Here is a 15,033-nt window from a genome sequence, read left to right as displayed (position 1 = left end):
AGAGGATGAATCTGGCCTGAGTAACCTGGTGAATGGTAAGGCCACCTTACTGAGATGGGGACTAAGGGAGTGTTTGAGCGAGGGCATGCAGTGGGCTTGAGCTGTGTTTTGAACATTGGGTTTGAGATGAATGTTGACAGCCAAGTGGAGTTGTCCAGGAGACAGATGGTCATTCAAGTCTAGGGTTCACAGGAGAGAAGGAGACCAGAAATAAATTTAGGAATCCTTCATGTGTAGTTGTATTTAATACCGTGGTTCTGGATGAGTTCCTCCTGAGAAGTGGGTGGACATAGGGTAGAGGTCTGAGGATTGAGCCCTGGAGCTCTTCGGTATTTAGAATTGAGAAGTGGAAGAAATCAGAAAAGAAACAGACTGTGAAATCAGTAGGAATTCAGGAAAATTCGTATTCTAGAATCCAACTGTAAAAAGTGTCTCAGGAGGAGGGCAGGGTCCACTGTGTCAAATGTTGTTAAAAGTTGAACGTTGGATTTGACAGTGTGAAGTTAATTGGTAACCCTGACAAGCAATTTCACTGAAGTGTGGGGACAAAACCTGATTGGAGAGTGGGCTCAAAAGGGAATGGAAGAGCAGAATTGGAGAAACTGGGTAAAGACAACTTTTTAAAGGGGTTTTTCTATAAAGGGGAATAGAAAAATGAAATAATACTTGGGTGGGAAGAGGACTGTGAAGTCAGGGAAACATACTGTTCTTTTTTATGTTAAGAGATAATACAGTATGCTTGTATGCTGGGGGGTCGTTATAGCATCGAGGGAGGAAATGATTGCAGAAGAGGAGGCAGTTGTCAGAACAAAGTTCTTGGCTAGACCAGTGGGAAGGGATCTCGTGTACAAATGGAAGAGCTGGTTGATTGGAGTTCAAGCTGTTTAACCACTGAAGTAGGGAAGGCAGAGAATGGATAAGCTGCAGGTAGGTTGGTACATTTCATGAGAGGATCTAGAAATTATCTTCTGATTATTTCTTATTTCTCAGTAAACTAGAAACAAAATCATCAGCTGAGAAGATGGACTGTGAAACTAGAGGTTTGAGAAAAAGAGGAGAATGTGAGAGAGATCTCTGTAAAAGAGACCTAATTGAAATTTTAGCCCAGAAATGTCTTAGTAGCAGGGTTGCAGTGTGCTCCCCACCTTTCCAGTTTGGAAACTGGTGTCCTTCCCTTCTAGGAAATGTTAACTTCTTTATTGGGTAATCACCCCCAGTCCCAATTCCCCTTTCCTTTCTGGAAGTCCTTTCATCAGGAGCTGGATACTTGGACTAATCCTCTGATTATCCCTCTCTTCTTTCAGCTTTATCTTCTAATCTTTTTTTTTTTTTTAGAGTTTTTCATTTCAGCTATCTTACTGTTATTATTTTTTACAGCTGCACCTGCAGCATGTGGAAGTTCCCAGGCCAGGGGTCCAATTGGATCTGCAGCTGGGGCCACAGCCACACAACCCTGGATCCGAGCCACATTTGTGACCTGTGCCACAGTTTGCAGCAGCGACAGATGCTTAACCCTCTAAGCAAGGCCAGGGATAAAACCCACATCCTCACAGAGACAACATCAGGGCCGTAACCTGCTGGGCCACAGTGAGAATGCCTCAGCTATCTTATTATTTTTTTAATCTTCCATAGCTTCTTATTCTTTTTAATGGATGCAATAGATTCTTATTTAAGTTATTAAGGTTTTTGTTTGTTTTGTGTTTTGTTCTGTTTCTTCCCTGAATAGTCTGTTTCCTCCAAATATCCTTTTATCTGCTTGCTTGTTTTGATCTTTGTGTTTTGTGATGCTTTCTTCAAATGCTTGATGATCCTTGGCTGCCCATTTGTATTTGTGTGTGGCTTTGAAAACCTCTGTGTGTGTGAATGGGGCTAGTTACTGGTGGGCTTCAAAGGGAGGTAAGCTCGAGGTCAGCTGGCTTTTTCATTGCCAATGTGTAGAGGTCTTTTCTTCAAGACCATTGATTTTTTTTTTTTTTTCAAAGATTGGGGATGGTGGGTATATGCCTATATATGTCACCCTTTGGGGGCCAGAGCAGGAAAAGAAAGTGAGGGCTTCCTGTTGCCATAGGTAGGCTATTATTCAGTATCTCTTCCCTCACTGTGGGTTGTCCTTCGGCCCTGCTCTGTGCCTAGTACCCAAGTGCAGGACATCTCTGCGCCATCTGGCCTGGACACCATCCTGGTGGAATGCAGTGATCATCTGGCTGCCTGGGGTCGGGCTTTGGGAGTGACGTAGCAAGGAACTAATTTGTAAACATTCAAGTTTAGCTTCAAAGAACTAAGACTCTCAGGTTCTTTAGGGCAAAGCAGCTCATTCCCATGTGAATCCCTCCATTTCTTCTTGGTCTTCATTAAGTCCTTACCACTCCTCTAATAGCTTTCTGTTCCTCAGAGTTTGGGGTTTTCTTTTTGTTTTGTTTCACTTTTCTTCTTCGGGAAAACTCAGATATTCTAATGTAATTCCTCTTGTTCCCTTACTGATAGATCAGTACCTTTTTTTTTTTTTTTTCTTTACTGTCGTGTTAATAAGGACACGAGGAGGAGGGAAAGGAGATCGACATATGTGGTCAACTCACCATGTTTTTCCAGAACACATGCACACTCTCTAAAGGGTGATCATCGCAGTAACGAACACTTGTTGAGTACCTCCCAGTTCCCAGTGCTTTACATTTATTAACTTGGACTCATAATGGTCTTGTGAGACAAGTGCTGTTATTATTGCCATTTTAGAAATGAAGAAACCAAGACACCGAGTTCCCACCCTGGTTCAGTGAGCCAGTGATCTGGCTTGTCTCTGTGAATTCGATCCCAGCCCTGGTACAGTGGTTAATAATTTGGCAATGTCACAGCTGTAGCATAGCTCTCAGCTCTGGCTCAGATTACATCCCTGGCCCGGGAACTTCCATATGCTATGGGAGCTGCTGAAAAAGAAACAAAAGAAAAAAGAAACTAAGGCACAGAGAATTTACGTAACTTGTCAAAGTTATAAAACTAGTAAGTGTGAAGCTAGCATTCAAAAATCAGCTGTCAGGGAGTTCCCATCATGGCTCAGTGGAAACAAATCCAGCTAGTATCCATGAGGACTCAGGTTCGATCCCTGGCCTTGCTCAGTGGGTTAAGGATCCAGCATTGCCGTGAGCTATGGTGTACTTCGCAGACATGGCTCGGAGCCTGTGTTCCTGTGGCTGTGGTGTAGGCAGGCAGCTACAGCTCCAATTTGACCCCTAGCTGGAAACCTCCAAAAAAAAAAAAAAAAAAAAAAAAAAAAATCAGCTGCTAGAGACTGCTGAGACCCCTCCTGGTTAATACTCTCTCATACAGTATCCCATTCCTTACTGAAAAATCCTGGGAATTTAGCATGTCATCCGTGGGCTCTGTGATCAGGTCTGGAGAATTTCCGCAGTCTCCTCTCTCTCTCCTCTGTCCTCGACTTCGCCTCTTTGACCTTATATTCTAATCATACTGAACTTCTTGCCCCGAATACACCATGGTCTTATGGTCCTTTTGCATTTTTCATGCTGTTCCCTTTACCCCAAACATTCCTTTATTCTCCAGAATGCTCAATATAGTGTTAAGGGATTTCAACATAGACTTGTAAGTTGGATATTTGTATAATCTGTTTCACCTAGCAATCAACTCATGCTTTTGATTTGTCTTGATTTAGTATGCCCTCTTGAAAAATGCATAATTGAATAAAATAATATTCCATCACATATGAAGGGTTCTTATGTCTAACTAAACAAAATTATCTCCTCAATATTTGGTTGTATTGAGAGTGAGATTTAAAGATTCTTTTGGAGTAGAAGTGAAAACATGTGTATTTCAAATAGTTATGGATTAATTTCATTCACTTGTTACATTAAAATGTTTTCTAACCTTGTCTTACTGTTTTTCTTAATAGCCTTTTCTCCCTCTTGCGAATCTGGAATGTTCACCAAATGTTGAAACTTTCCTTTGCAAAGCTTTTGTACCAACCTGCACAGAGCAAATTGATGTGGTTCCACCCTGTCGTAAATTTTGTGAGAAAGTATATTCTGATTGCAAAAAATTAATGGATACTTTTGGGATCCGATGGCCTGAGGAACTTGAATGTAACAGGTAAATTATGTTTTATGCTTTCAACTGAAAGCTACTGATAATATTTTAATATTGGTGTTGGTTTTCCATAATGTTAGTGGTAGGCTTTCATTATTTAATTCAACAAATGTTTGTTGCACATTTAATATATGTCAGGCACTTACTATAGATCAATGCTGTAAACAATGGTGAGCAAAACCAGACTTGGTTCTTGTTCTCAGGGAATTTAGAGGGGGATGGGAGGAACGGAGAGTAATCAAATAATCATAAAAATAAATGCAAAATTACAACTGTGCTAATATAACAAAGGAGGGTACATAGTTCCCCGAGAATGTGTGATGGTGCCTTGGCCCTAAACTGGGAGGAAATGAACCTTTTCATCATTCACTGACCTTTTTGCACATTAGCCTTGATTAATTGCTTTTATCTCCTATTCTCTAGGCATTGGGAGCTTGTAATTTGACATATTCTACTGATAAAATGAGACCTCATGTAATAAATCTGGAGAGGAAGCTGGCTTCCTTTTTGTTTCTTTATCTGTAGACTAAAGAAACTGTAGAACTTTTGTGGAACTCCTACCTCTGGTAGATGCATAATCACTTTACAGGACAACTGGTAATATATACTAGAGGTGAAGATATGCATTCTCTACCTCTTAGTGAAAGCTCTTTCTATAGAAACTTTTCCACACACAAGGAATCATTAACAGGAATATTTATTATAGGAGTTTCCCTTCGTGGCTCAGTGGGTAACGACTAAGAACCATGAGGTTTTGGGTTCTATCCCTGGCCTTGCTCAGTGGGTTAAGGATCCAACGTTGCCGTGAGCTGTGGTTTAGGTTGCAGACATGGCTCGGATCCCGTGTTGCTGGGGCTCTGGTGTAGGCCGGTGACTATGGCTCTGATTTGACCCCTGGCCTGGGAACCTCCATATGCTGTGGGAGTGGTCCAAGAAATGGCTAAAAAAAAAAAAAATTATTTTAGCATTATTCATTTTTGTTTTGTTTGTTTGTTTTGCTTTTTAGGGCTATACCTGCGGCATATGAAAGTTCCCAGGGTAGGGGTCTAATCAGAGCTACAGCTGCTGGCCTGCACCACAGCCTCAGCCACGTGGAATCCAAGCCACGTCTTCGACCTACACCACAGCTCTCGGCAACACCGGATCCTTAACTCACTGAGCAAGGCCAGAGACTGAACCCTCATGGATACTGGTCAGCCTTGTTACTGCTGAGCCACAATGGGAACTTCTGTAATTTTTTTAAAATGAGAAAAAGTCTGAAAGTCCTTTGTAAGAGTGATAAGTAAATTTTGGTATAGTTACACGCTAGAATACTACCATACAATTATAAGATGAATGCAGTTGACCCAGATCTGTCAGTGTGAATAACTCTAAAAATTATAGTGCCAAGTCACAAGTGTAATAAATATAGCTCAATGTCATTTATATAAAGTTCAGAATCTATGAAACAATGCTATATAACATTATAGCTAGACAATAACATAGTAAAGATATTAAAAAAAATTCATGAGAAATAAAAACTGAACTTGCAGTAATACATATTTTGGAAGAGAGAGAAAAGAGAATAGGACCAGAAAGTGGTCCCAACAGTGACTGAAATGTTATGTTGCTTTATTTAAAAAGATATAAAGCAAAACCGAAATGATACTACCTTTTGAAAAAGCTTGTAGATACATCCATGGGTTTTTTTAGTGAACATACATTTTATTTTTACCTGAAGCTTACTTAAAACTCTTTCTCTTTAAACACCTCTACTAATTTCTAAACCATGTAAATCCTCCAAAATAATTCTGGTGTGTGGAAACTCAACTGAGTGGTAAAATTCCGCACAAAACAGAAATACCCGCTTTGTATGCCCAGAACTGCCCATAAACAAGGGAGGCAAACAGCCAAACCCCAGCAAAACGGTGATGTGAGTCAAGCTGGTCCAGAGCCTTCCTCTAGGTGATCTTCTTCCCCTTCTTTGAGAACTTAGAGATCACTTGAACTCTCTTCTCTCCTTCCAGGAAATGATCTCATTTCAGTCATTTTATTTGTTATCACCTTACTATGTGGTTGATCTACTGTGTTCATGAATGTTAGAAAATAAAAATTAGGAGTTCCCGTCGTGTCTCAGCAGAAACGAATCTGACTAGTATCCATGAGGTTGTAGGTTCAATCCCTGGCCTTGCTCAGTGGATTAAGGATCTGGGGGTCGCGTGAGCTGTGGTGTAGGTCACAGATGCGGCTTGGATCCCATGTTGCTGTTGCTGTGGCTGTGGTATAGGCTAGCAGCTACACATCTGTTTTGACCCCTAGCCTGGAAACTTCCATAGGCCTCGGGTGTGGCCTTCAAAAGACTAAATAAATAAATAAAAGTTAACTTTCTCAAGACTGTATTTCAATTGCTATAAACAGACAAGCCTGCACTTTTTGTCTAGGGAGTCCAATCAAGATAAATTCTTTCTTGGAGTTCCCGTTGTGGCTCAGTGGTTAACGAATCCGACTAGGAGCCATGAGGTTGCGGGTTCGATCCCTGGCCTCTCTCAGTGGGTTAAGGATCCGGCGTTGCCGTGAGCTGTGGTGTAGGTTGCAGACGTGGCTCGGATCCTGTGGTTCTGTGGCTCTGGCGTAGGCCGGCCGCTACAGCTCCGATTCGACCTCTAGCCAGGGAACCTCCATATGCCGCGGGAGTGGCCCCAGAAAAGGCAAAAAGACAAAAAGACAAAAAAAAAAAAAATTCTTTCTTAAATATTTAGGGAGTTCCCATTGTGGCTCAGCAGATTAAGAACCCAGTTAGTATCTGTGAGGATGTGGGTTTGATCCCTGGCCTCACTCAGTGGGTTAAGGATCCATTGTTGCTGCAAGCTGCGGCATAGGTCACAGATGCTACTTGGATCTGATGTTGCTGTGGCTGCAGTGTAGGCTGGTAGGTGCAGCTTGGATTTAACCCCTAGCCTGGGAACTTCCATATGCCGCAGGTAAGGCCCTAAAAAGGAAAAAAAAAAAAAATTGGCCTTGAAATCAGAAATAACTTAAAAATCATAAATTGATTAATTATTTTCCAAGCAAGGGAATTTTCATGTTCACTTGCTTAATATTCAATATGTATGTTAGCATGTTGGGGCCTCATTAACAACTCCAAGTTCTTAGTCAACTTCAAAACTTTCTCCCCAACTCTAAACCTGTAATCCATTTAAGTTTGTATGTCTTCCTGTCAATTATGAATGCATAAGGAAATATTTAATAGTTGGAAAGCATAGCATTGCTTTGCTTAGTTTTTTAAAATAGTGACTCAATAAAAATGTTGACTTATTTAATTTTTAAATTCTTCACAGGTTACAATACTGTGACGAACCTGTTCCTGCAACTTTTGATCCACACACAGATTTTCTTAGTCCTCAGAAGAAAATAGAACCAGTCCAAAGAGACATTGGATTTTGGTGTCCAAGGCATCTTAAGACTTCTGGGGGACAAGGCTATAAGTTTCTTGGAATTGACCAGTGTGCACCTCCATGCCCCAACATGTATTTTAAGAATGATGAGTTGGAGTTTGCAAAAAGTTTTATTGGAATAGTTTCAATATTTTGTCTTTGTGCAACTCTGTTCACATTCCTTACTTTTTTAATTGATGTTAGAAGATTCAGATACCCAGAGAGACCAATTATATATTACTCTGTCTGTTATAGCATTGTATCTCTTATGTACTTTATTGGATTCTTGCTGGGCAATAGTACAGCCTGCAATAAGGCAGACGAGAAGCTAGAACTTGGTGACACAGTTGTCCTAGGCTCTCAAAATAAGGCTTGCACCGTTTTGTTTATGTTTTTGTATTTTTTCACAATGGCTGGCACTGTGTGGTGGGTGATTCTTACCATTACTTGGTTCTTAGCTGCTGGGAGAAAGTGGAGTTGTGAAGCCATTGAGCAAAAAGCAGTGTGGTTTCATGCCGTGGCCTGGGGAATACCAGGTTTTCTGACCGTTATGCTTCTTGCTATGAACAAAGTGGAAGGAGACAATATTAGTGGAGTTTGCTTTGTCGGTCTTTATGACCTGGATGCTTCTCGCTACTTTGTACTCTTGCCGCTGTGCTTTTGTGTGTTTGTTGGGCTGTCTCTTCTTTTAGCTGGCATTATTTCCTTAAATCATGTTCGACAAGTTATACAGCATGATGGCCGGAACCAAGAGAAGCTAAAGAAATTTATGATTCGAATCGGAGTCTTCAGTGGCCTGTATCTTGTGCCATTAGTGATGCTTCTTGGATGTTATGTCTATGAGCAAGTGAACAGGATCACCTGGGAGATAACTTGGGTCTCTGACCATTGTCGTCAGTACCATATACCATGTCCTTATCAGGTAAAAGCTGTCATTTGTATTATTTCACTACTGAATTTTAACAGAGAAAATGTTCCCTGGAAATATCTTTGAGTTAGTCATGAGCATAAAATTAGATTTCAGGTGCGAAAATCCAATAGACAGAGGGAATTGTTCCCTATGCATCAGTTTCCTCAAGTTTTAGCTTCAGTTACAGTAGTAAAAGTGTCTCCTTTTAGCTGTTCTTTTAAAATTAAATTGGATTGCAAAGGCAGATTAAAATAGTGATGAAGAATGGAGTCAGAAGAACAGTCTTATAGGGAGAAAATGAAGGGTAACTTCTGCTGAGTTGGGAGGTGTTTTTAATTCTTCATTTACTTGGGAAAACCCTTATTTGGGTATATTTCATTTGATCATATCCTCTTATATTTTGCTTTTATATTCTTATGAAAATAGAACTTAGTTTTTGCCTAAACCATCGTGTCATTTCTCTGACAAAAAGCACAATTAAAACAAAATATGTCTCTGATGTTTCTAATTGGATTAAGGTGGTGATTTTAAGACTTAAAAAAATAAATGTTTGAAAATAGAAAATCTCTAAAGCATTTTAGTTGAGTTTTTAAATAGAAACTTTTTAATAGATTGTATACATTTTTCTTGAATATTTATATATGGTATTAAGTGGTTATACTTGGTGTGAGTGCTGTCATCACAGTATTTCAAATCAAACAATGTGCAGGCTGAGTTATTTTACATAATAATTTATGTTGTAGAAAGTTACTGCACTGCAACACAGTGGAACCTACTGTAAATACTGAAGTGTGGGGACAGTGGTTTTACTTACCTTACTTCCTGTCCATGGTCTGTTATTCATTGTCTGCTTTTACTATATAATTAATAAGGGTGCTGTCTTAAAGGGATCAGCTATATTAAATGTCTAGATTCCTCAGTATTTTGGGCAAACTAGAGGGGAAGCAACTATTACACACTGCTAAAAAGTTTAAGTTACATGATTTTTTTAAAGATTACATTTCATGTAAAGAAAGAAACTATATCATAAGATAAAATGAGAAAATTCTAATCTTCAAGTGGGAAAGGACTTATGATATAAAGTTCAGGGGCTATAAAAGAAAAGATTGCTAAATTTGACAAAGGAAAAAATTTTTTTCAGATTCAAAACCCCACCATAATCAAATTTAGAAGACTAACTGGGAAAATTTATTCACACATCACCACATCATAAGTGAAGAGCTAATTTCCTTATTTAAAAAGTGTTCCTGGGAGTTCCCGTCGTGGCGCAGTGGTTAACGAATCCGACTAGGAACCATGAGGTTGCGGGTTCGGTCCCTGCCCTTGCTCAGTGGGTTAACGATCCGGCGTTGCCGTGAGCTGTGGTGTAGATTGCAGACGCGGCTCGGATCCTGCGTTGCTGTGGCTCTGGCGTAGGCCGGTGGCTACAGCTCTGATTCGACCCCTAGCCTGGGAACCTCCATATGCCGCGAGAGCGGCCCAAGAAATAGCAACAACAACAACAAAGAGACAAAAAAAAAAAAAAGAGTTCCTGTAGATCAATAAGAAAAAACTAACAGGAGGTCATGCTGTAGCACCACGGCATTGCTGGAGTGCTGGGCTGCAGTTTTGATCCCCAGCCCAGCACAGTGGATCCAGGGTTGCTGCAGCTGCAGTGTAGGTTGCAACTGCAGCTCAGATCTGATCCCTGGCCTGGGAACTCCATATGCTTGGTGTGGGGGGGCCAGAAAAGGGGGAAAAAAAGAAAATAGCTAATGATCTGATATAAAAACGAGAAAAGAATATGTAGAGGGGTCACAGAAGAGGAAAACAAAAAACCTATTCTTGAACATATGAAAAAATGTTACAAGAAAAATGCAAATTAAAATTATAATAAAATTGTATTTCTGCTTATGACATAGCAAACGTCTGAAGGTTTTATAACCACTGTATTGACAAAACTGTGGCAAAATACATGTTCTAGACTTTGCTGTTAAATTAGTTCAACCTTCCCTGGAAAGTGTCTTAAGCGTTTTAATAATATTTATCATTTAAGATGCACGAACTCTTTGATCCTGTCCTTCTGGGAATTTATGGACAGATCTCAAAACGTGAGAAATTACACATATATGAAGATAGTCACTGCAGCATTGTTTGCGATAGCAATAGATCGGAAATAACCTAAATATCTATTAATGGGGTAGTTGAATATATTATAGTTTATTAATAAGTGTACAAAACAAGGTGAAATGCAGAAGGTATTTTGGCACTTGTGTAACCTTTAAAAATAATATTTGAGAGTTTATGCTTGAAAGAAAAATATGATCTAATTTTTACAGAATTTCCACATTTTTACATTTTACTTAGGCTTATTTTGCTCTAACCAAGTTTTTGTAAGATAAACATCAATGATGCGTAAAGACTCTAAAGTAGTATGTTGTTTTAATGAGTTTAAATATATTTTTTGTAGATTATAGTTCAGGAAAATAGATTAATATTGAGGCAGATATTTGGCAGTCATAAGAGGCTGCTGTATTTATAGGGGAAAAAAATGCCAGATAAAAAAGCAAGATGTTAAGACATCCTTCCTAAATGTTTTTAATAAGTGTTTTTCCATGTCTGGCTGTATATTTTGATAAAGGTTCTTTGTTCAGATCTTCTGTAAAGAATGTATTACACTTAAAGCACTATTCATTATACTATGTTATGTCATTTTATAATAAATAATAAAACAGACTAAAGATTTTACTTTTTGTCCAAGTTCTACATTGTATAGACCTTCCTCCACTTATAAATATATCACTGAAATTTTTATTATGCATTATTTCGTTGTAGGCAAAAACAGAAACTCGACCAGAATTGGCATTATTTATGATGAAATATTTGATGACTTTAATTGTTGGCATCTCTGCTGTCTTCTGGGTCGGAAGCAAAAAGACATGCACAGAATGGGCTGGGTTTTTTAAACGAAATCGCAAGAAAGAGTAAGAATCTGTTGATTTATCTGACATTGTTTTAAAATAAATAGGTCAAATGCCAAGGAGCTATTAAAATCATCATTGTGCTGGAGTTTCATTATATCACCTGTTTCAAGTTGAAATATTTTTCATTGAGAGAGATGCTTTATTTTAGCATTTGTTACAGTAGTCTTTGACATATACTATTCTATTGAAATGTGAATAAAAGGTTTGTAAAATGTACATTTTCTTTCCATGGCTTATAATATATCCAGTATTATTACTGCTTTCATGGGTTCATTGTTTTGGGTTCAGCATTTTAAATAGTTTTTTTCTTTTTTATCAATGATAAAAGATGAATCAAATATATGTAAGACAATATATAGAATATATTTCAAATGTGATGTATGATCATTAATTACCTTTAATTTTTACTATGCATAGTACTGACTTAACATTATCACTTATTTGCCTTGCTTAAGATGGTAAAAATTTAAACATGAAATATTCTGTAAAAATATAGTAGATTTATATTTATGAGTAAATAATTCATTTTAGTTATGTATGTTATATATTGTCTATTGTCAACAATGTAGTATAGCATTTTTTAAACTGTTTTCATTTGGTTTGATTAATGAACTTTTATGGTAACATTTTCAGAACTGTAGACCTTTTTACAAGTTTTTATAAGTGTTTGAAGTCTGAAGAATTGTGTCGAACTGGGCTTTAATTTTTTGAACTATTACATATCTCTAGTCCCTATTTATATATCCACACTAACTTCAGAATTACTTGGAATTTTTTTTTTTTAGTTTTTATGGAATTATTACAAGGTTGTGAATTCTGCTTTGTAATCACAGTGATTCAGTTATATGTGTACACACATCCATTCTCTTTCATATTCTTTTTCCACATGGATTATCAGTGAATATTGGGTAGAGTTCTCTGTGCTATATACAGCAAGTCCTGAACTTGCTATAATTTTAATGTTAGAAAGAAAACAATTAAATTTAAACAAGGACCATTAATTATACTCTGTGTCCTTTCTGTCTGGTTTACTTTCATATTTGATATATTTATATGTGATATACACACAGATAGTGCCCTACTTTATTCTGGTTTGAGTTTTCTTGCCCTCATCCTTTGATTTTGCCTATTTAATTTCTTCCCACTATTTATGCTGACAAAAGCACCTAACAGTGTATGCACAAAAGATTTCATTTCATGGCAGTCTACTTATATCTCATAGTATTTCTAATCCTAGATTTTATAAATAATGTAAATCATATGGAATCTAACTTTAATCAATAAGGAGTTTTTGGCACAAATATATGATGTACTTTGTGGTTTCTGTTATAAACCTTGACATTTATCAAGTAAACTCTTTCCAATTTTCCTACAGTCCAATCAGTGAAAGCCGAAGAGTACTACAAGAGTCATGTGAGTTTTTCTTAAAGCACAATTCTAAAGTTAAACACAAAAAGAAGCACTACAAACCAAGTTCACACAAGCTGAAGGTCATTTCCAAATCCATGGGAACCAGCACAGGAGCGACAGCAAATCATGGCACTTCTGCAGTAGCAATCACTAACCATGACTACTTAGGACAAGAAACTTTGACAGAAATACAAACCTCGCCAGAAACATCAGTGAGGGAAGTGAGAGCGGACAGAGCTAGCCCGCCCAAAGCGAGAGAACAGGACGGTGAGGACCCTGCCTCCTCAGCAGCATCCAGCTCCAGACTCTGCGGGGAACAGACCGACAGGAAGGGCCGGGCAGGCAATGTGAAGGATAAGAGCCGAGTGCCGGCAAGTGCGCGGAGTGAAGGAAGGTGAGCTGTGACTTTCTGATCTTAAATCATCACTATTTCGAATACTACATTACATATATTTTACATACATATATTTTAAATAAAAGATAACATCTGAAAAGAAAGCATTCTTTGAGATGACATGTTTGTACACTTAATCTCAAGGGAAGTTTGGGTTTAAGGAGTTTGGGTTCAGCCTATGTATACTATTTTGCAGTTTAATTCTTAGCATTGAGAAGAGCCTTTCATGTATGTTGTTCAAATAGAAAAGTAATAATGTTCATTTCTACAGTAATTGGTAAAAGTTGCTTGTGTGTTTAGGTAAATGTTTGAGATTCATCTGAAATGCAGGCTGTTGAGTTTCAGTTAGTACTACATTATAATACTATCTGAAAGGTGTTTGTCATTTTACATAAGGATATTTATTTTCTGAACATGAAGTGAATTTTTCCAAATGGTCATAGATGATCCAAACACAGGTAAATATCAAATTAGCTGGAAAGGTGACAGCTGACTACTTTACAGTCTCAAGGTTTTCTTACCTGACTCTGCCAGCGTAGGCCAAATATACCTCCAACAGCTTTTGCATACTGGACTGTGTATGATTAGATACATAGGTGTTTTTTTGTTTTTTTTTTTAGGGCCGTACCCGAGGTATATGGAAGTTCCCAGGCTAGGGGTCAAATAGGAACTACAGTTGCCCACCTGCACCACAGCCACAGCAATGTGGGATCTGAGCTGCTTCTGCGACCTACACCACAGCTCAGGGCAGCGCTGGATCATCAACCCCACTGAGAGAGGCCAGGGATCAAACCCACATCCTCACTGATACTAGTCGGGTTTGTTTCTGCTGCACCACAGTGGGAACTCCTAGATACCTCCCTTCATCCTCCATGAATTCCTCGAAGGCAGAGCTGAGGTTGTACTCATCTTTGTGCTGCCAACCTCTTTAGACAGTGTCTGATCCATGGTGGGAAACCAATGAAAGATTTGCTAACCTGAGGGTAGGAATCCTGTCTTACTCCCCATGACACACCATGCTCAGCCCATACGTGGGTGGTGCTTGATGGACTTGCTGAAATTAGCAAAAAAATTGTATTTGAAAAAAGTTAGTCGTACTTTGAGGTGTTAAGTGTACACATAAAGAGTTTTAGTTAGTGATTTTCTGATAAAGGTGGATACTGGTTGGGAGTAAAACTCATGGAAAGAGAACAGCAGCTCTAGGGACATCTGGCCTCACATTTATGCTTTGGCGTGTACGTATGTCAGCTTTTGTTCTCTTACCTAGGGTAACTCCAAAGAACGATGGCACTGAAACCAGCCCGGCACCGAGCAACAGCCTGCAGGCCCCCAGTTCTTCAGAGCCAGGCAGCCTCAAAGGCTCCACATCACTGCTTGTTCACTCGGCTTCAGGAGTTAGAAAAGAGCAGGGCACTGGCAGTCACTCGGATACTTGAAAACCTGGTTATCATGTTACTGGGAAGTGGATTCATGTTACACAGGAGGTGACAGAACTCGGTCTTTTAAGAATCACTGTTATATTCTTCTTTTGCACTTAAAGCTGCATTGCCTACTGTTACACTGGAAACAATAGATTATGGAGAATATGATTCATTTCATACAGAGGTTAATGACAACCACATACCACCCTCCCCCCAAAAGAAAAATGTGCAGCTTCAAATAGTTTTTAAGTTGTTTGGGAGGAGGGTGTATTTAGAGGAATCTTCCTTTTCTATTTATAAAGATTCTCTCTTATTAAAAGATGTACTATGCTATTTCACTTTTATGGTATAAAATCAAGATTTTTCCTGGCTGAAGTATTTAAAACTTACCTTTGTATCTTTTTTATATATTTGAAAACAAGTTTAT

General features: G+C 38.6%; 1 protein-coding gene across 1 annotated transcript in view; it reads left to right on the top strand.

Moving 5' to 3' along the window:
- The window catches only part of FZD6 (frizzled class receptor 6), a gene marked incomplete at its 3' end in the record, with an annotated part of 33,384 nt that extends 18,638 nt beyond the window's left edge, over positions 1 to 14,746 (top strand). The window contains 5 exon segments of the mRNA NM_001315750.1: positions 3,902 to 4,098; positions 7,413 to 8,430; positions 11,233 to 11,381; positions 12,757 to 13,185; positions 14,453 to 14,746. Of these exon segments, the coding sequence (NP_001302679.1) occupies positions 3,902 to 4,098; positions 7,413 to 8,430; positions 11,233 to 11,381; positions 12,757 to 13,185; positions 14,453 to 14,621 (1,962 nt within the window).
- Between the last annotated feature and the right edge of the window lie 287 nt (positions 14,747 to 15,033).

Source organism: Sus scrofa, chromosome 4, assembly GCF_054392235.1.
Source record: "Sus scrofa isolate SSC_HxYL_T2T_F1_AM1 chromosome 4, Sscrofa_HxYL_maternal_Yorkshire_Landrace_v2.0, whole genome shotgun sequence".
In the NCBI taxonomy this organism is placed as follows: domain Eukaryota; kingdom Metazoa; phylum Chordata; class Mammalia; order Artiodactyla; family Suidae; genus Sus; species Sus scrofa.
This window is presented reverse-complemented; position numbering and strand designations above follow the sequence as displayed.